Source organism: Diadema setosum, chromosome 18 (genome assembly GCF_964275005.1).
Source record: "Diadema setosum chromosome 18, eeDiaSeto1, whole genome shotgun sequence".
NCBI classification, from domain to species: domain Eukaryota; kingdom Metazoa; phylum Echinodermata; class Echinoidea; order Diadematoida; family Diadematidae; genus Diadema; species Diadema setosum.
In genome coordinates, this window is record NC_092702.1 from 9,459,565 (window position 1) to 9,482,767 (window position 23,203).

Genomic DNA, 23,203 nt, shown 5'->3' on the forward strand with positions numbered 1-23,203 from the left:
TTACACCATGTAGAGTGCAGGCACGTACCAAATGTGGTACATGTAGGGGTACAGGGTGCGGGTTCCATGTGTAACTGTCTTGGAGCTATTCCAAGTTCCTCTCTGAAAGACTGGAACAGATTTTGAATGCACAAGCATACTCTGCACTGTTTTGATCTTCAAAATTTTGCCTACCATGCATCTAAATTTGTAATTCAAATTTGCCTTCAGACTTGCAACAACAAAAAACAAAAAACAAAAAAATGACCAGATTAGCATGATTTTTTTTTTCTCAAAAGCAAGTTTAAAGACAAGTTCTTTTTCCAATCTGAACAGGTGCATAGATTCTTGAGATACCTTCACACATTTGTCTACCTGTATTGTATGTGTGTAGGTGCTTGTCAGGGAAAATGATATTCATGTAATAGACTGTACATGTAAATGTTGATGATGAGATAGCATTGTATGTGATAGCAACTCAGTGAGTATTATATTTTGTACTTCAGAGTGTAGACAAATATAAAGTTCTTGTGGTGTGTGTCCATCCAGCTGTTTATCCATTCAATCCAAAGATCCATCCATCCAACCATTATTTTGTGTGTACATATTTCCTTTCCATGCTGTAAAATGAGAATAATCAGCTACTTACATTGGTATACGTACATTTGCATGACCATTTAAACAGATAAAGTGGTTTGTGTCCTTGAGTCTACTGTACACCATCAAGGTCACAAATGATAAAATCCAATCAACTTCTATGAAGTATACAACAATGTAATTATCATAAGGATATGTACATGTATTCATATTACCAACTGATTTTGGTAAAAGTACATGTACATGTAGATCTCGAAGAAATGCCAAAACCAACTTGGGCAATACCAAATCTGTATTTAGTCATACAGGTTGACCAATGCTACAATGTATGTTAGCTTAGACTCAAGCAAATTTTGTTCAATTATAAATTATGGCAGAGTAAAATTTCCTGTTGGTAATTGAAAACAACTTCGGCTGCGTTCATGCGAAACTAGAATTGCGTTTCTAAACACGTTTAGTCGCTAAACGTGTTTAGTTGCGTTGCGTTCGTGCGATTTTTCCTTTTAAACGCGTTTCAAAAGGCTGATCCGAAACGCGGAAAAAAGGGCGTTTTGATTCATGATTCTGCCAGAATCACAATCGCAGAAACCGCATGAACGCAACCGTGATTTCAATCATGATTCTATGACGTCACTGTGCGCTGTGCGCATGCGTGTCTCACGGGGTATCCTACAGCTTCTGGTTCTGTTTGCGCGCTTGTGTACGTCTTGTGAATCGTGTGTTTCGGTACCATACCTGCACTAGTTTGTTTACATCAACGCCATACACCGATTTTATGCTATAGTATCTAGCTAGCTATTTATTATAATAATACATAATAATACATAGTAATTACTCTCCGATTGAGTCAATAATAGTAATGGCTGCAGCTGTGTCTACCAAGGAAAACAATTGGAGAGACGAAGAATTAATATTTTTCCTCGATCTGTGGGCAGAGCCTGAATGCCACAGCATATTGGAAGGTATTCACCGAAATAAAACGGAAAGGCATACAATAAACTGACTGATCAGTTGGCAGAAGGATTTAACAGGAGGTCAGGCTCGAGTTGCAGAAGAGACAAGGTCAAACTGCGCAGTGCGCTGCGCAATGGCAATGGATGAGCTGAGCCAGAATCAGCGTTGCGAAAGCCTGCATGAACGCTCTTCCGCGGAGATTGTGATTTGAAACGCCATTTTGAAACATGATTGATTCATGTTTGTGATTCTGGCTACGAAATTCGCATGAACGCGCCCTAAGTCTGAAGTTGATGGTGAAATCAGTTCTTAAAACTGAACTTATGTAATACTGCTGACAACATCTGACAGAATTTATTCACACTAGGCATAAAGCATGGTGAAATAGGTCTATGACTCAGTCTCATACTGTAATATTTTTCAGCTTAAAGGTCTGTGTCAAATTCTAAGATTCCATTGTTTATGTTCATAAATCCAGATCATGGATTTTGATGAGACATGCTGAGAGAGAATACCAGGTGACAGATGAAAAGCAGTCTGTGGTTTTAGAAATGGCAGATCAGTTGGTGTTATGATATTAACTTTTGTCTTCTTTTGATTTTGTGGGTCCTGCAGAAAATGAATTTCCATGATATGGAGGCCAAGTAACCTCATGACTTACGAGTGTTATGCTGTCACTAGTTCATGATGACCAATTGATCTGAAGAGAAGAAATGAATTGTGAAATGCAGCCATTCGGATTTTGATTGCTTACAAATGCTGTACTGCTGATATTGTTATGTTAATGCACAATATGTGTCTTTGCCAGAGGAAATGTCTTCATATTACTTTGACATTCATAGTAAAACTTGTGGACTCCCAGATGTCATTTGTAGAATTTTGTTCAGCAATTGTAGTAACTGTCTACTATTCATTTGATCTGCAATGCATCAATTTTTACATATTCATCAACCTCATGTTTATGATCCACCACTTTCTTTTCTTGCCCTTCCTTACTCATTCTCCAGGGAATATTCCCCAAGAGTTATGTACACATCAAGGAAGTGGAGAGTATTGGGTGAGTATGGAGCAAAGTTTTCATTCCCTCTCAAAACATTCCTAATGTTGCAAGTCTTAGGTATGATTTACATTGTATACCAGAGCTTTCCCCCTCCCTGCCCCCATTAAGACATTTTTTTTTTTTTTTTTTGAAAGCAAAATTCACAGGCGATTCATCATCTGCTGCACTTGTAAAGAAGTTTTGAAAAGCAGGCAATTAGCACCAGGGTGTGACGGTTTTGGTCAATGTGGGTACTGTTCAAGTGTGAAATCAGCTAGGGCAGAAAGAAAGGGGAAAATAAATAGAAAATGAAAGAAAAAGATTGTGGATTTGAAAAGTTGATTTATTGCAAAGGTACGCAGCTGTTTTTTGTTTGATTTGGGAATGAACAGAATCTGACATGGTCTACAATGTGCAATTGGCATCAATCCGTTGTTGATCCTTCAGGTGTAGGGAGATACATGTATTGCACCAAGCTGATCAAGCAGGAGTGATTGTGGTAGAAGTCTCAGTACTCCTTTGTGTGCTTGACTTGTTCCATAAATGTGACTGTTCTGCATTTTGCCTTTATTCAGTAGAGAATTGGAGCATTTGTCATAAGGGTTCCTAATGGTACAACTTGCAATGTGATAAGGGATGACCTGGGGAGTTTTTTTTTTTGGGGGGGGGGGCGGGGGTGGGGGAAGGGGCAGAGGAGGGTTATGTAGGCTGATTTCAGAATCAATTACTGTTACAGATGGGTGAACATGTACTTGTAATCCACACCATGAAGGTAAAGAAACAAAACAACAAAGCAATGATTCTAAATAAAAGTCTACAATTGTCCTTTTCACAACGGTGCCACACCCTTTGAGAAGGGTTTACACATACATACGATATAGTTTTATAACTCTTAAGGGTCCTGTTTACCTTTGGGAACAGTGATTTGAAAAATGTTCAAGATATCACATTTGATGCATATGTGTATGTCAGTTGTGTCACAAAACATTTTACCATATATATAAAAAATTTGCAATAAATCCCAATATATAAGGAGATATCGCTGTTTTTCTCAATAATCCATAACTGTAGATTGTTTAGTCCGGAAACATTTTTATTATAACTTTTGTTCACATTGTGTATATTTAACAATACTCAACATTGATTACACTGATTCAATTTTTTACATTGGTTGTTTCTATTCCTAACTCACATTTTAGAACTATTTTGAAGCACTAATGCTGGGTTTTTGTTTCATCTGCAAATGGTAAATTATGCCTTTGAGATATGACTAATGCTCTGTGGTCATACAATGTAAGGCCCCATAACTCTGTTTTGCTGTGTATCATCTTCAAAATTCTATGGACATTTGCCAAAATATTTAGTAAAAGAGGTCACCAATGGTAATCACTGTTGTTAGCAAAGTAAACAACATGAGTGTGGGTTGGAATGAGCTCAAAAGCATTGTCTAACAATGTTCCCAGTTTGAAATATCTCAGCTGAATGGTCCTCCATGCTACCAGAAGCTCTGATACTGTGTGAATACAAAGCTATTATATCTACCTACAACCAAACACTTAAAAACAAGTGAATGCATCGAAAATAGTGAAAATCTGTAAGCAGGTTTACCAGGATACACTGTATATTTGATATTTCCCATAGACAGTACGGTTAGAATAAACCATGTAATAACTGATTTATTAACTTGACATTTTCTCATAGATCTCCTGATAGTGATATTTTGCGTCCTTGATGGTTTTGTTTCATTTGTTTGTTTTGTTTTGTTTCATGCATTTGAATGTCATCACACAGCTCAGTCAGCAAAGTTTGACAATTACTGACATTGAGCTACAATGTATCACAATAACAGAGACTTTAAAAATGTAGGGCCGTGGTGGTTGGTAAATTACCGCACTGTTCCAGATATGTGACAGTCTATTTCCTATTCAATCCAACAACACTGCCAAAAATGGGTTTTACTTTTTGTTTGTCTATCATTAGGTCCAAATCCTTGTAATGTTTAAATCTAGGAGAAAGATTTTGTAGACTCACGAATATATCAAAAGTATGTGAGAAGTTTGTTTTGGTCTTGGGGGTACAATTACTGCTGATGATAGGTCTGTTGCTGGCAGATTGAGGAATGTGAGTGAAATTAGACAAACATTATGATCAGTGCAATCATTCGAATACCATTTCTAAAAGTAATGAGCATAGTCTCCAGTTAGCACCTCAAAATAGCAACAGTCATCAGAAGACTAAGATGTCAACCTGAACATTTATCATCCTGTATTCTTCATGTAAAATGTTACCGATGTCACACTTATTCTTTTCGTATGAAACAATTTTTGTATGATTCTTCCGAAGAACTTGTCTAACACCAAACTTGTCAAAATCATTACACAGGAGACATTAACATTCCAGTGACAAATATTACATACTGTTTGGAATGTCAATATAACATTTAGTATAGATGAATATTGCAATTATTGGTCATTTACGAGATCTGCTCAATTATGTTGTTTCATCACAATGCTGATCGCGAAAACATAATTTTCTCTTCAGTGAATTTTCATTTTAACCCGTCGAGGACGAGTCCCGAGTATACTCGGGCAATTGTCTTGGATATGGGAAATGCGTGTTGTAGCAAAATCAGACCGTCCTCAACGGGTTAATGTCAGTAGAGCATGTTGGCATTGCCCTATAATATACATATCAGACCCTACCGAGTTTGTGAGTGCTGGTACTTGCATAGTTTGAATAATTCATATTGCATAGTACTGTGCATATTATGTGCATAGTGCATCAGCAGATTAACTTAATATACTTGCCCTGCATGTGCATGATGTACTTTATTTGCCAATAATCATGCACATAAAATCAGTGCATGCCTGCTCAATGTCTACACTAACAGTCAGCCTCACTTTATTTGTGGTGATATTGATTTCCAAGACCGAGGGGAATAGGGGATGGGGTTTGTTAAAGGGGGATGAAATTATGGATTCTCTCCATGGTAGCACTCTTTTTGTAGCTTATTTTTCTGCAGTCCCTTCCATCCATTCACTCGCATAGTACATGTAACTAAAAGACAGGAACATTTATGAAATATTTGCTAGCAAGTCACTCATTTTTTTCCTGAATGGCCAGATCTACAGTATAGTATTTTTATGTCAGAAGCAATATCAATTCTTGAATTTTCAGTACTTTGTTTTATTTAAAGGGGAAGGCTAGTAACTGATCAGTGGGAATCAGTGGAAATGCTGGGAGATGATTGTTCCAATCCCTATGGGATTCATTCAAGAGTTCATTGCATATCTATTGTTGTGTGAAAATGATTTGCTTCAGAATGGTCTCATATTCAAATAATGTGCAGTTTAATGCTTCCAGGTTAGCGTCCCTGGTCAGTGACGGAGCATTAATCTGCACATTACTTGAATATGAGACCGTTCTGAAGCAAATCATTTTCACACAACAATAGATATACAATGAACTCTTGAATGAATCCCATAAGGATTGGAACAATCATCTCCCAGCATTTCCACTGATTCCCACTGATCAGTTACTAGCCTTCCCCTTTAAAGTCTTTGATATTTCTAGTTTATTTTGAATATCCATATTCAAGATTTTCTGATCTTTGAGATGAGTGGAATGTGGATTGCAGGGCATCCATACTTCTCACAGGGCTTTATCATACCTCACTGCTACACAGCTGCTGTGATAGAAAGAGAAACGATAATGTCTGTACAACAGTATAGCCAATCAATGCTACAATTGTACAAGGCGACATTGTATACAGGGTTTTTTTCATCAACCTTATTTTATTTCAATGCCCTTTTATGATACCTAAACAACAAAGGTACTGAAATATCCTCAATCAATCGTCATACCAGTGATATATTCCATAAGTGTCTGTGCGACAACTAGCAACATTGGAATGTCATGAGTAGAACTGCCTTTTCATGAAACATTTCTTATGAAAAGAAATCCATCATTGATAATTTTTTTGTTGTCTGTGGGTTTATAAAGTGAAGTGAATTGTAAGAGGGAGAGTGAATCCAAGCATTCCATCAGACACACTCATGAAAACAGAATAGTTACTGCTGTCTTTGTCCAACATGATGCTGCTTGATTCATACAGTGTTGATTTGCTTGTCTTGTTGCCAAGTTTGTATGTGAAGAGAAGGAGGACATTTGACAAGCAATAAAGACCCAGAAAAGTCTCCTACTATGCTATCAACAGGTGGTCTGATGGGTATTCCTAGGGCATGACATACAGATTGACTACATGAACTCTTTTTTGAGCAGGGCAATTTGCCAGCACTCCCCTCAGCTATATTATATACTCAATGCTGATTCCTGTGGTGACCTCTCATGTACAACTGACTGCAGGGCTCTTGATAAACAATCTGTTATTTTGATGCCTTCCATGGCACATTCACCTTAGCTGGATTTTAGATTTAAAAAAAGAAAAAACAACAACAAGTAAACCCAGGTGAGCAGAATGAAGAAGGTTTCATTAAAATTAGACCTCAGATGAGAAAGTTGAAGTAGTGAAGATTCCAGTATATTCATGAGACAGGAACATCTATCAAACAACTTGGAAGAGGTTGATGACATCACCACAACTCAAATCTCCCAGGGATCAGTACACCAATCTTCACTAAAATTTGCTTTTATATGCATGAAATCAAAAACATTGAAAGAGTAAATGGCATCCTACACATTATCTTATGTATTTGTAATCTTGTAAAAACCTATCAATAATGGCATTTAGAGGGAAAGAGTACATAGGTGCTTAATTAGCATCAACAACATGATTTTTGTAACACATTTGCGTACAAACTAAAGGGGAGAGTGGTGAGTTGATGAAATTGCCCCTTTGAGGTAGGATGTGTGGTTGTAACCAATATCAGAGTTTGGTGAAAACGTAACTGCCTCATTTCTTATCAAAAGTTGAAGACATAACTGTCTTATTTCTTGTCAAATGTTAAAGAAATTATTACTATTGTCTTTGTGGTGTGGAATTGCACTTTGAGATAGCTACCCTCAGCATGAGGCATCACTGGTGGTCTAGAAAATATGTATTTATGGTGCATCATTTTGAATTCCTCAACCCATAAATTATAAACTCAAAACTATGTAAAAGTGAGTCGGCAAGAGTCATTGTATGCTGGTAATTTTTTTTTCTTTCTTTACTGGGCCAATTTCAGTAAACTTTGCATACAATGTTTATAGTTTGGCAGATGAGAGTATTTTTGTACAAAATTTAACATCTGGACAAATATTTATGTGTGTTACAATTTTTGTGACAGTTTTTAGTGAAGCCAGAAATTTCAGCAATTTTCAACACAGTGAAATATTCCTAATGTCTGGTAAATCTTTGAGTGCCATTTTGTTTGTCATGTGTCTTCTGTAGCATCTCAGAATCGAAGTCGGAAAGAGTGAAACCAAAGGAGACGCCCATCATCCAGGAGCTGACAGCTGTGTTAAGAGAATGGTGCGTCCTGTGGAAGCAGCTCTTCGTGGTGAGATACTGGCATGTCTTCTATTCTTCATATGTCCACTTATGTACTGTACACGTGGAAATTTTCGCGGTGTTGAAATTTCTGCGCATTTCGCGGAACCACAAACTAGCGTGAAAATAAAGGCATGCAAATATTTTTACTTGGCATATGTTTTTGTAGTTAATGTACAATGTATGCCTTGATTCCATGGAATTAAAAACATGCAAATCTCATTTTACCTGGCCGAGAGTGAAAAATTACTCACGCAAAGATATCTGCTTTTACAATATGTGACAGCTTTATTCACACACATCGAAGGTCTCTAGACTACAACAACTTCTCATCTATGCATATGGCATTTCTGACATCCTGTTAGAATCATGTTAAGAATTACATGCTGTATAGACACTGAAATGACTCTCCTCACTTGTAATCAGCAAACAATTCTCTGCATGCCTTCATGTGAGAGTTCATACTTTTATTGGGGAGATCCTATTGCAAAGGCTCAGCACTAATGTTGATGTACGGGAGTGGAAATGAGGGTGTGTAAGACCAATGTGTCAAAAAGTTCACTGTTTTCCCCCATTTTTATACAAGGTGTGCTCCTGCAAGCGTGCTATTGGATGCTGAAAGCTTATTAGTTTATCATGCCATGTTCAGAGAAATCCAATTATGATGGAGGCCAGGGAGCCTTGGTTAATTCAATTTAAAGGTGTACAGCCTGATAATGCCAGTCAATATTGGTAGTGAATCGATGCATACACATAGCAGTTAATTCCATCACAGCACATTGATAGCATGCATGTGTACTAGCTTTGGTTGATTGCCAATATCAAATAACTTGTAGTGTAATTCAGTTGTTTTAGGAATGACCTTGTGAGCCAAAAATATTTCTGCTGCATTAATAAGTGCTTCATTCAGGGGAAATTACGATGATGTCTTTGCAATGTAAAGAGATTTGCAGGTCCTATGGATGATTTCCGTCTGTAATACGCACATTTTGCAGGGGATGCAAGCTGAGTCCCATGGCAGACTTGATACCCTAGCCGCAGTAGCAATGACAGAATTGAAAGTGCTTCCGCTGTGTAACCCTGAAAGGACAGATTTCATGGTTGCCTTCACCAGTGTTGCTGTTAGAGGGAGGAAATCTGTTCTTTCCTCTCATTCTCTTTCCTACCCCAGCTCGCTTGTGGTTTTGATTGAAGACATCAAAGGAGATTTGACTTTAAGAGGGTCTTAGTGCATGGCAGCAGTAGTTCAGTTTCAAAGGGTTGGTCAAAGTCTGTGATGACAGGATCTTTTAAAACTGGGTCAAGTTTAAGAAAAACAAATTAAAAAAAAGGGGGGGGGGGAGTACAGTAGCAACAGATCACCACCGTTGACTTCTGGATTTTCTAAGAATGGAAAGCAGGGGATTCCAAGGGATTTGTATGTTTGAAAAGAGCCTCTGAGATCGCCATGATTGTTTTGAAGTGGGAGATGACAAGACGATGAGGTAAATGAAATAAGATGAAGGAGGCAGTAGGAATGAGTTTTGTTTTGTTTTTTCTGCATGGTAGTTTTGAAGGTGTCTCAGTCCTTATGATTGTTACATTCTGTGTGATGGTGTTGCACCAAATCAAATCTAATGCCCTAATTGGTTTCATTTTCAACCTCACCTTGTGTGTCCATGATTCATGTCATATAATTCAACATAAATGACATTTCAGCTGTGAAAATGAAAGGTCAAAGGAAAGAAGATGATGTTACCTTGTCATTTTTAAAGGTTTACCTGCTGTGTAATAAAGATGTATGTTAACTGTGCATAACTTTGCGTTATGCCAGTGATTTTTTATTTCCCAAAGAATCGAGCTTAGAATCTAACTGGACATATATTGTATGTCCCATTGCGTGAATAGAATAGTGCTTTTCCTTCACCAAATCATTGCAATTTTCCTTCATAATTTCATGAGGTTTCCACCTTTCCAGTTTGTTGATGAATCTGTACATGTACAGTGTATATGCTACTTGACATTTACACCCTAGTAATTCTCATTGAAGTTATTCCAGGAAACTACCAAACAAAAGAATTATGTAGATCATAAGAGAAAGTCCTGTAAACTGGTTTGCATGTGGAATACTTTTCCCAACAAGATGAACTACAAATGACGATAAATGAAAAGTTTTTGAAAGGGGCATCATCAGTCCATACCAGTACACATTATGTGTGACATTGTTTATTCATCTTTCAGCCTATGATATCTATGTTTTTCTTCTGGGGACATGATTACTGTGTGTTTATGTATGTTTGGTTGAAAGGCATTGCAGTTTTGATGACAGCAATTATTCCTTGACCTCCTTGTTTGATATCTACTGCATCCTTTTGACATTTCCTTCCTTCTGCTGGTTTGCTGTCACAGAAACGAGACTTGGAGAAGTACAACCTGGTGCACAAAATGCTGGTTGAGCTCATCGACTACCGGAGGCAGATGATTTCAGGCACACTACCAGTGGATGAGATCAAGGAGATGAAGCAACATGTGACGGCCAAGATTGACTTCACCAACAGGCAAGTCTGCCTTCTTGTTTTGGGGTGTGGTTCTGTAAGCATTCCAGAGGATAATACACATGTACATCCCACACCATATTTAACTGTAGATCTTTTATTCCCTTTTTTCTTCTTTTCTTTCTTTTTCTTTCTCCTATTATACTGCTATTACTGTTTCTACTACTTCTACCCTTACTACTACTACTACATCTACTACTACTATTACTACTACTACTACTACATCTACTACTACTACTACTACTACTATTACTACTACTACTCTACTACTACTACTACTACTACTACTACTACTACTACTACTACTACTACTACTACTACTACTACTACTACTACTACTACGACTACTACTACGACTACTACTACTACTACGACTACTACTACTACGACTACTACTACTACTACTACTACTACTACTACGACTACTACTACTACTACTACTACTACTACTACTACTACTACTACTACTACTGCTACGACTACTACTACTACTACTACTAATACTACTACTACTACTACTACTACTACTACTACGACTACTACTACTACTACTACTACTACTACTACTACTACTACTACGACTACTACTACTACTACTGCTACGACTACTACTACTACTACTACTAATACTACTACTACTACTTCTACTACTACTACGACGACGACTATGACCAGACTACGACCATGACTACTGTTACTACTACACCAATATTACTGCATTTTTTCCAACAGGACCCTGGATGATAGAATTGGCCAAATACTAGTCACCCAAAAACTAGTCAGCATCATTAGTTTTTCTTAAAATGGGAATATGTTAAATTGAAAAACACAAAGACACAGAAGCTCTGCGTTTTGTAACATAGGTTTCATGTTTCACAACTCTGATTTAAGTATCACAACTTATTTCAACTTGATGAATGAGATACTTGTCCTGTGAAGGCAGCTCACAAACAACATCAAAATAATACAGGCACAAGCTAGTACATGTAGTACTCACAGTATTAAAGTAAAGGTGCAGGCAGGGATTGCCTTCATTGTTCATTGTCAAACATGAAAGTCCTTAAAGGACAAGTTCACCTTCATATACATGTGGATTGAGATAATGCAGCAATATGAGTGGAACACATCAGTGAAAGTTTGAGGAAAATTGGACAATCCGTTCAAAAGTTATGAATTTTTAAAGTTTCTATGCCATCACTGCTGGATGAGAAGACTACTGCAGTTGATGATGTCACATGCGTACAACGATATAAGGAAAATATAAAGAGAATTCCACAAAATTTCATTTTTTGAAAAAAGTACACATTCCCTCAACTTGTAACTGATATATGTTAAGGGTAATATTACTCCCCCTGCCCTCTGAAAGAGGCAAGTCATGTGCTCTTTTATTATGCAAGAAAAGTGAAAATATGTTGAATTTTCTTTATAGTTTCTTTATATGGTTGTACTCATATGACATCACAAGCTGTAGTAGTCTTCACATCCAGCGACCTCGGAACTGAAACTTCCAAAATTAATAACTTTTGAACGGATTGTCCAAATTTCCTCAAACTTTCACCTATGTGTTCTACTAATATTGCTACATTCTCTCAATCTACATGTATATGAAGGTGAACTTGTCCTTTAAAGCCAAATGTTTGATATATACACCTAGTCATACACCCAAGTTCTATCTCATATGAGGCATTTTTACTGAGATTGAGAAGGTACACTGACAAGGACTTTCACTATTAAAAGAGAAGCACTGGGTGGGACATCCCCATCTGACATTCCAGCCCTGTGAATATCACTGCTCCCAGATGGTTTCCCGCCCCTGGGTGATGGGCAGGGGTCATGACCCCCACCTCCCAGTGGACTTCCGATAATACTTGGATGCCCCGTCCTTCCATATCAATTTCTGTCAAAGTCAAGGGCCAATGTTTACAGTGGCACTTTGGCATCCTTGCCTGTATATCATGCACACTCAAGATTGTATCCCCATGTACCAAACTGAGAGAGTGCCTAGCCCAACACATTGATTTGCATGTGCATGTACACTGTATGTGTAATTTCCATGTACTTACAAGAAGAAAAGTCTATGTTTCCTTACAAAAATAGAAATCATGGAATACGAACAGCTTGTTTAAAGGTAGGGGATACCTTTTACAGACCTCCCAAAATGCAGCAAAACATTAAATATGAACCTCAGGGGACTTGTTTAGGCCACTGCTGAGAAATTTGGAAGTCAACAGTTATCTACAATTTGAATAGTGCACAAAACTCAACTACTCAGTAGTTCTGTGTGTCAGCCACACTTAAGCCTTTTTTTTTTTTTTGCAGTCTTCTGTATTTTTTATCTATAAACACAAATCTAAAAGTATAAGAGCTGATGTAATAACATAATAGAGTGTGTGTCAAGAATGTATATAGAAATGTTTGTAAGTTTTGATGAACTTTCTTCACAAAATATACATGATGGACACACATGCAGTGCATTGGTCTGCAAAGGTAGCCTAGTAATGTACTGGAATTTATGGTGAGCCCCGAAAAAAAATTCAATTCAAAATCTAACGGTCAATAAAAATGTACTAAATGTTACCTTCCACTTTCAACACTTTATGGGAGTTTCTAAAATGACACTCTCTTCAACATACCACTGTATTTATACAACTCTTCATTTAAGGCATGCAAATGGGATTCCCTACCTTTAAAGCATATCCGATCAGTTGTGTGTAGTCTATGGTATACTTCATCTTGCTGTAGTTTTTGTACTGTTATCTCATGATCATAAAATAACTTCCATCAGTTGTGTAGCAGTTACAGACTAGAATAGATTCATTGCAAATATTTTTCAAGATGTATAGGTACAAATTGTAGTAAGGATGTTTTGGTGATGCTTTTGTTTTAGTGGATGGTCTTCAGTGCTATGATATGCCACCAGGGGACAGTTCCACTGTAAACGTGGTCCTCTTATTAACAAGTGGGACAGTCAGTTGAGTAGAATGGTATGGTAATTCTGCGTAGGCTTGAGTTAACTGACTTCAGGCTCCGATACCTTGTTGATAGGTATGGAACCTCTGATGTGTGACCATAATCCAAGGTACCCTGTCAAATGGCCAAACGTACACCATTGTGAACACGCAGGGAATCACATACACACACTCAAACGTGCACACACACACACACACACACACAATAAGCAGATTACATGGGATTAGTGACAAGGATAGCGTCTTGTGTACTTTGAAGGTTACTAATACTCTCTAGCTACAATGTAGATATTGGAAAAACCCAACAAAACAACAGACAAAAAAATAAATAAAGAAGAAATCAAATCTCTTTTCTTCAGTAGAAATCCTTCATATCAAAGTGTCTTGAACATTATCTCAATCTGAAAGCCAACATTTCATATCTGACAATAAGCTGATAACGGGCACAAGTCAAAGCTGCTTTTGAATTACACAATAGGCATTGGATTTGTTTAGTGGACTGTTGTGCTCAAAGAAAGGAGTACTTTTGCAGAAAAAAAAGCACCCCCAAACCTTGAGTATTATGCAGCTGAAGCCTCAAAAACTGTCAACAGAATTGAGGGCAAGTAGCTGGAAGCATAGTTACATTGTTTGTCGCGGAGAAATGAAAACATGTAATCCTGGAAGTCGTGTGGCTTCCCTCAACAACCTGTCCAACTTCAGTTTTGGGCAATTCTCATGAAATTTACTCATGTGAAATCAGAAGGAAAGTACAATGTTGTACTTGATGAACTGAAGTAATGAGTCTGATTAGCAGCGACCCGACAGACTATGCTGAGGATTGATTAAGGAAATTTGAAGAACTTGTCTTTCAGTGTGTCAATTACAGTCTAACCAAAAAGAAAAAAAAAATAATAAAGAAGTATGCAAACTGAAGGCATTGACCTGATAGAGCACATTCTCCTCACATGCGATATCAATACAAATTTCATCCTGATGTCACCAGTTTTGAAGTGCTGATGAGATGTAATAATGAGATTAAGCAGTCATGTAATTTCATAGATTTTTACACTCTGCTTATTGTATTTCGTGTGCCAGTAGTATGGTGGATTAATGTGTATGGCCATGGAATTTCAAAGTGTAGTCCATGTATGAAGACAAAAGAGTTCTCCTAAAGAGATGAGGTCATGCTTTGTATAGATCTACCAAAGCTACTGGTCTCTGTCCTTACTACCGGACTTACTAGCAGGTTCTCAGAATACCCACTGGCATGTCCTTGATAGCATTTTCTGCTGGTACTGAAGGACTATTTTGATCCAGATTTCACTGCACGACTGATCACATAGTACGTACCCTTGTGTTACTCCACAGGAAGTTGGGATTGGACCTGGTGATCAGAGATGAAGAGGGTAGCGTTCAGAATCCCACCCAGCTCAGCTCTGTGTCGCTACACAGGATGCATGAAGTGGCCACACAGCGGATCATTGGGCAGCAGGAGACTTCGGTATATGTACTTCCTATTTTCTTAAATTAAACCAAAACAAACCATACAGCAAAATCAGGAAAAAAGCAATATGTATTCATGAGATCACAAGAAACAAGAAAAGTATATGAAGAGCATAAATTATGGAAAATAATGGCTGTCTTTGCCAGTGCAACAAGAAGATTTGTACTGAAATACTAAACATATTGTACAAAAAAACATTAGCACAAACTGCTTCATGTCAGTGTATGTGGTATAAATTGTGAAACATTTGCTGACAATGGCTGGATGTTAAAATGTGTGTGACATTTTTCTATATATTCAGAGAGATAGATAGATAGATAGATAGATAGATAGATAGATAGATAGATAGAGAGAGAGAGAAATTAATAATATGACAGTGATTGCAAATTCTCATATGTTTCCTGTGTGTTCTTTCAGAACTCTTATCTATGAGTATCAGTATGTGAGTAAAAACTCAAATCATGAAGGAGTAATTAAGTGGATATTAGCTTAGTTAAGGTTCCTTGCAAAGGACATATTTGATTTGTGCCATGTGGACGTAGATGTACAGTTAAAACCATTTCCTTTAATTTGGTTTGGATGTTGGACTGGATGTCTTATTTTCAATTTTTGTCCCCCAATTTGTTCAATTCCCAGTTCCTACTGAGGACCAAAAAACAGAGTACTGTGTACTCCTACAACCTGTACGTCATGGTGAAGAACGTGGTGTGTAAGATTGGGGAGAATGCGGACGTGCTCATGAGCCTCTACGATGGCAAACTCTTCCAGCATATCAGGTCAGTTTATACCTGGGCAAAATTTGGCAGAACTCTGCATGTTTAACCAAATAACCAGCCTTATTCCACTTACATTGTAGAAGCCAGTACTTGAGAAATATGCACCCAGTGCATTTGATGGCTTAAAAGAATGATCCTCGGATCATTAGAGTGTATGATAAAATATGTTAAGAAGGATAGCTCACATAGAGCACAATTGTATGATGCCATATCAATCCAAAGGTCAAGTCACAAAGAAGCAATAATGTAGTATCCATAAGTGAAAATCAGTATGCTCTCATTACTGAACTGCTTATTAAAGATCATGCAGAACATTTAAAGTGTCAATGAGTCAAGGGAAGGCAAGTTTATGATCAATAATTGTAACCTTTGCCAGGTTGAGATTTGAAGCTGTGAAATAAAAAAAAAATAATGACAGAGACTGCCTGAATTCAGATTCATTCAGGGGGTTAAATGTTGGTCATCATTATCACATTTATACTAGGTGTTACAAAAAACAATACCCACTTTTGATCCTTAATAGTTCGAAAACTATACATCAGATAACACTGTCATTGATATGAGTAATAACTGAATAGTGTACAATTTAGTTGGATGTGTTTTGAATATGAGAGCATGAATCAGTTTTGTTAAATTCATGATTAATTTTAAAGTTAAGTTCCAGATTTTGGTCAAATTTGAACCCTCTGTACAAAATTGAACTTTACACAAGAACCAATGAAGTGTGTGTGATTGTGTGCTCACAATGACCCTGAACAATAGACATGGATACCACAAATACCACCTTTTCAGAGCTCTGTTGACTAGGCTTCTGGACTCTTGCTCCAAGGCACATGAATGCTTTATTAATAATTCATGATGGATTGCCCTGGGCACTGCTAGGCTGAATTCATGGCAAAGGGTAAAATGCATGCACATGAAAAAAAATAAGCACATGTTTTAATAAGCACATGTTTTCATGTGCTTGCTTACACTGCATTTCAGGATGAATAAAGACTAGCTGTGACAGTGGAATTTCTCATGAATATGTAATAGACCATTCCAATCCTGGCCTTTGTTCAGGACCATTGTCTGGATGTTAACCACACACTGCCATACACACCAATTGATCCCTGTGCAAAACTGAAATTTTGTACAGAGGGTTGAAAACAGAGCAAAATCTGAAACCTAACTTCAAAATAAATCTTGAATTTAATGAAACTGATTTATGCTGTCGTCTTTAAGTTACCTCCAACAAAATTGTACACTACTCAGCTATTGCTCGTATAAATGTCAGTGTTATCTGATATATAGTTTTTGAACTATTAAGGATCAAAAGTGGAAAATGTTTTTTGTAACACCTAGTACCTACAACTGTATAAAAGTGACTAACTTGAATTTCAAAATGTGCAACGTGAAAGCACAGTGGCTCAGAAGGAGCCGATGCTTTCATTCTTCCAGTCTCATGAAGTAGAAATACAGTCTTCTGTATTGCATTAAACCCAGTGGTAATCTGAATCTGAATTCTAAGGGAAGTAGTAATGCATGCTATTAAAGCACATCCTTGGTTTCATGCTGGCAAGAAACATATTTATAGTAATGTGTGACAATGTATAACTTCAATCTTTATTTACCAAAGACACTGAAGAGGTATAGAGTAATGCCTCCCAAAATACAATTATAAAATGTTAGAGACAATCCAGTCAGTGGCATAAAATAATGTATTCACAAAAGCTTTACCATATTTTGGTGTTCAAGTAAAAATCACTCTGAAAAGCCTTGTGAAATGTTATCTCCACTGGCAATGATGTTAACCCATTGAAGACAAGCCCCAAGTATACTCGGGCAGTTGTCTATGGGAAATGCGAATTGTAGCAAAATCAAACCATCCTCAATGGGTTAATATCATGCTGAAAAAAAAAAAACAAAAACAAGCAAGGAAGTGAATGAGATGTCCATGGAAAAGAGGAAAGAGAATTCTAGAGACAAACAGCAGAAACTAATGATTCTCTGGCATGTCTCTTTCACAGTGAGGCGTATGTAGTCAAATGGAGCAGCAAGGGAACACCGACTGACCTCAGCTTGTTGCACAACCTGAAAACCATCTTCACAGTAAGCATATGCTAACTATCTCACATGTATTTATCAAGATTCTCCATATTATGTGTATTTAGATTGTCAGACCTTCTCACAAGCAGTGCTTCTTGAGATCCATCTGATGGTTACTAGTACTCATAGTACCATAACAAAATTTATTGATTAATTGCTGGTTGTGGTAAACACCTTGGATTTCCCAGAGCACATTTTTCAAATATCAGTGTCAAGTAGCAATGGACTATATCTAATATCCAGCTGAATGAAGTGAAGTATGTTATTGCATGACTATGTGCATGGTGTATTCTACAAATTTTGCCGACGCTGTTTCCAAACTGTTGATGTTTTGTTTTGTTTTGTTCTCTATGAATTTCACAAAGCAAGAATAGACTTTTTAAAGGGACGGTATCCCTCAGGAAAGAACACACTTCTGACAGGGTGAATTGGTCCACTTGCATTTACTACTGAGAGGACTGTGTAAAAACTACATTCTAATGAACTTTTCTTTACTTTATATTGTTGACGTAAATGCACATAAACAACCAGACATGTTTCTGTTTCTTCTGTCAGTAAGATATGTCTGAGGGCTTGAAATTTCCTTTTTTTTTCTTGGCTGGAGAGGTAAAACTTCCGAGTAGCATCTACTCATATGGAAGTTTTTGTTCTTTTTTAAAACTGGTAATACCAGTAAATCCTGAAATGTTGGTTATTGTAGAGTGTAATGAATTCCTCTCTTTTCTCTCCATTTTAGGATCTTGGTGCTAAAGATCTCCAAAGGGACAAGATATTTCTTGTGTGTCAGATCATCAGGATTGGTGAGTGCCTCCATCTCAATCAAAACATTCCCTCCCCAAACTTGCTGTATGCCCTGTACTTTGAAACATTTTGACATGGGTCCATTCAAAAAACAGTGCATATAACATTCATTCTTTAATTGATCACATATTTAATCCTTCTTTGTTTGTCTGCACATCAGAGTTAATTTTCTCTTTCCACAAGGCTTGTCCATTTCTAGAAACTATAACATCAAATCAGCATTATGTCATGAGAAGGGAATAATCACCCATTCGAATATAATTCACAGAGGCAAATTGAATAGCTCCCAAAGAATATAATTCATAAAGTCAAATTGAAAAGCTCCCTTTCCTCAGAGGGAATTTTTTCCTCCACTATTATGGATACTCTGATATTGGGATCATATGGGGGAAAGAAAAGTCATCAGTTTTTGAGCATTACTGAATGAAGAAGCGCACACTGAATTTTTTGTTGCGCGTGCATGTTTTTGTGTTACAGGGCGCATGGAACTGAAGGAAGGTGACCACAGCAAGAAGTATACCACGGGACTAAGGAGACCGTGGGGTGTAGCTGCCATGGAGATCACAGATATTGTGTCAGGGAAGATGGACACAGATGATGACAAACAGTACTTTATTCCATTCCAACCGTGAGTATCACTTGGCACACACACTCAAGCTTTGAGTGAACATTTGTTCTTGAATTGTGAACACTTTCTAGAGATTGTTTTTCTTTCTCTGCATGTAGTTGTAGTTTTGTGTTGATATTTCGTGCCTATGCCCTAAAGGGTGTTTGACGCATTGATGATGTTTGTGTGTTATCCTTAACATTTACAGAATTGTCGATAATTGAGACAGTTGTTAGAGCAGTGCACATACAACCACTGAGTGAAATGTCATATACGTGTATATGGTTTGTACAGTGCAGCTGTTTCCTAGCTGTAAGCAAGTTGACCTGTTTACAGTCCATATGGTTTAGATATTGAATTCCCCTGTGGTAGTACCTTTTTCACATTTTGTAGCATTCAGATAACACAGTAATATGAAGGTGAGATGTTCATTAAGAGATAAAACTTCAGGGGGCTTTCCCAGTGTGAAAGAAGAGAAGCAATGGAAACAGTTTAGAATAATGGATGTACCCTCAGCAGTACTTCATATTCTTACGAGCGGGATGTAATGTTGAGGCGCTTGGATATCGCTTTTGAAGAGTTTGTTCCCAGGAGTACCTATAATGGGTCTTGAAGTTGAAACCGAGAGTGGAGCCCTCAAATTGATGTGAATGTTTTTTTTGTGATCGTCTCATTTCTCATGCTTGAGTTCCTGTGGTGGCCTGGCTGCCATAGAACGTGTGCTGTTTAGCTAGGTGTATTTTTGTCCGGTCGTGTCAGTCATTGTATTGTTGGTATGGCTGGGAGTTTACATTTAGATTGTTGTATCTTTTGCCAGTAGTGTCAATGCCCTGTCACCTAATACTTTATAAATAATCTATCGGACTATCTCTCTCCCTCTATACTGCTTTTATCTCTTACTCTCTCTCTCTCTCTCTCTCTCTCTCTCTGCTTCCATTTCTCTTCCTCTTCCCCCACCTCTACCAGTCTCTCTCTTCTGTGAGTGTGTCCTTAAGAGTTGTGTGGATGGGCAAATGTAATAATCATTTCATACTCCTTCACTTAATACCCTCAATTACTGTGAATAGGTTTTAAAGTATTGGATCATGGGAATAGATGAATCAGCCATTAGTCTGTGGTGTCCAGCAATCTATTCATCCCCAAACAAAATATGCAAACAGAAAAGAAAGACATTTAGTTGTAATGCATTCTGTGGGAAAGTAAGTATGAAAGGATCAGGCACAATCTACAATAACTGCAGCTTTTGTTATCAAATGTGCATTTAAAAAAAAAAAAGAAGAAGAAAAACTAGAATATATCACAGAGCTGCCAATTTGAATACTGGGACCTATGCTCAACAAACTTGGTTCTAAGTAGGTTCCATCATATTTCTTTAGCATTTATTCTCAGATTCTATCTTTCATAGATTGGCCACTATGTTCTATATGTTTACTGCCACACCGATTCTACAAGAAGCTTCCTGAAAAATTCAATATCTCTTTGTGTATGTATTAACAAGAGAATAAGAAAGCCATTCTAAAAAGGGGATCAGTTTCGCTTGTGAAGATGCCTGCAAGCACATGTCTCGTATTGCTCTTTGGAACCTCCATTATTTTGATATATGAATGTCAGCAGCCTCAGTATCAGTGTATCAGTTGTAGGCATTAAGGAAAATCAGTAAAGTCCATGTATATCTAGATACCTCATTAGACATCATAACCCAAGTATGATACTGGTAGAGAACCCTACTCCTGCAGTATATTTCTGCGCATAATGCAGAAAATGTATGATTTATTACTCTCAACTGACGTGGCCTGAACTAGGCTTGTAAAGTGAAACTCTTTTTTCAGTTAAATTCCATTCCCAGGCATGTAAAAGAAGAGTAAAATATTCTGCTGAAACTACTCACAATGATATATAGTAAATAAAGACAGCAAATTTGTTTCAGGGGACTTAACCTCTGCTTATTTAGAGTACAGACTCGGTTGTAAGTATTCCCAAGGAGAACATAACTATGAGGTAGTAGGGAGAGAATTTTTTTTTTAGTTCAATTTCAAATTTATTTTTTTTTTTTCATATTTCTTGGTGAAAAAAAAAAAAACATCATATATAACAAAATGAAATAATACATGATATCCAGCTAGGAAGCATAATAGAATATTGCAAACATATAGAACATACATATTTGTAGTGGCCAATCTATGAAAGATAGACTCTGAGAATAAATGTTAAAGAAATATGATGAAACCTACTTACGTAGAACCAAGCTTGTTGAGCGTAGGTCCCAGTATTCAAATCGAGTGTAAAGATTAAGATTTAGTTCAGAGTAGCAAACCCCTGGAAAAACTACTCCTGCCCGTCCAGAAATGCAGAGAAAGTGACTACTTAAAGACCTAATAAAATGGTTTAGACATTTTTTTCTTAATGATGTAATAATATTAAATGTTAGATTCTAAGTAATTCTGTGGCCATGCGGGGTTTTTACTGTTTTGAATTTTGTTCCATATTTGTTAACATAATGGATGCAATTTCCTCGGTTTTGGAAAACTTTCTATACTTTCGCCGCATGCGGCGCACTATCACTTCTAAATTGTGATGACGTCAAAGAACGGAGTCGTCGATATCGATTGTCCGACCAGCCTAGTAGCCATAGCCAGCGAGCTACAATATGTAGCAAGGCTATATGCTAGCGCAGTGCAGCGACAGCACCGGCGGCTAGCGCTGGAGGGGGAGCGAGCTAGCGAGCGCATAGCTAGCGCTGCGCTGCACTATTGTCATTGGCTAAGCCTTTGGACAAAAGAATATTCAATGAATTGTATCGGATTTAATACTGCCAATAATACAGATTACAACTGTGGTACGTTTTAATGTCCATTATTTTCACTGTAAGACCATGAAGACTGTGGCGAGAAAAGGATACTTCGCACTCGGACAACGCTAAGCTTACATAGATTTGTAGGCAAACTCGTGAAATAGGCCCCACCACTGCGTGTCTGTACTAATACTACGGCGACTCGCCTGTTTATACTCGTGAATTCAGCCCCACCGTGTGGCGTTCATCGGTAGATAAGCACGGCGCTGGGGCTTCCTTCCACAGTATAATACTCGTGAATGCGGCGAAAAGGACTTCCTAATATGTCCCTCGACTAATTTAACGGCCAATTCAACCATAAATACAACCCTACCTAACCCTAAACCCTAACCCTAGGACCTACCCTTGCTTGCTATAAACGCACGGGTGCATGCGCACTGCGGTGGGACCTATTTCACGATAGCCCCACCACTGCGTGTCTGTACTAATACTACGGCGACTCGCCTGTTTATAGGCCTAGGCCTACTCGTGAATTCAGCCCCACCGTGGCGTTCATCGGTAGATAAGCACGGCGGTAGGGCTTCCTTCCACAGTATGATTTGTATCATAGAACAAGAACTACTCGACCAAAACTGACGATCATTCTTAATCTTGGTATGGTTTTTCTTAGAAAATGGCGCATCTAAATGACTGATAACAATTATTGCAGAAACTGACCTTGGGAAACTGGTTAGGCCTAGCCCCCTTTTTTTTTCTTTTTTTTTTTCTTTTTTGAGCCACGACCCACCCTGTAACATACTCTAACCCCCCTAATGTATAGAGTGTAGCCTCTGTACTACTACCAAAGATTCTGCTACTATTACTACTTACTAGTCTACTAGACCTAGTGGTACTAGTACTACTACTAGTAGTAGTACTAACATTAGTAGACTTACTACTACTAGTAGACTACTACTAACGTTAGATCTACGTGTTAGTTTAACTTGCTAGCGCCGGCCGACAGGCCAGGCCATGGCCGGGACGCTCCCGCTTGCGGTGGCCGGAGTAGCCGCTCACTTTGTGAGCGAGCTGGGTCTGTTCTTCTACTACTT

At 37.8% G+C, this 23,203-nt stretch overlaps 1 protein-coding gene across 1 annotated transcript in view; it reads left to right on the plus strand.

Annotated features, from left to right (window-relative positions):
- The window catches only part of LOC140241716 (dedicator of cytokinesis protein 1-like), a 157,378-nt gene that overhangs the window by 52,883 nt on the left and 81,292 nt on the right, over window positions 1–23,203 (plus strand). Inside the window, 8 exon segments of the mRNA XM_072321466.1 lie at window positions 2,538–2,587; window positions 7,962–8,070; window positions 10,449–10,601; window positions 14,918–15,046; window positions 15,686–15,825; window positions 17,835–17,916; window positions 18,650–18,713; window positions 19,192–19,342. Of these exon segments, the coding sequence (XP_072177567.1) occupies window positions 2,538–2,587; window positions 7,962–8,070; window positions 10,449–10,601; window positions 14,918–15,046; window positions 15,686–15,825; window positions 17,835–17,916; window positions 18,650–18,713; window positions 19,192–19,342 (878 nt within the window).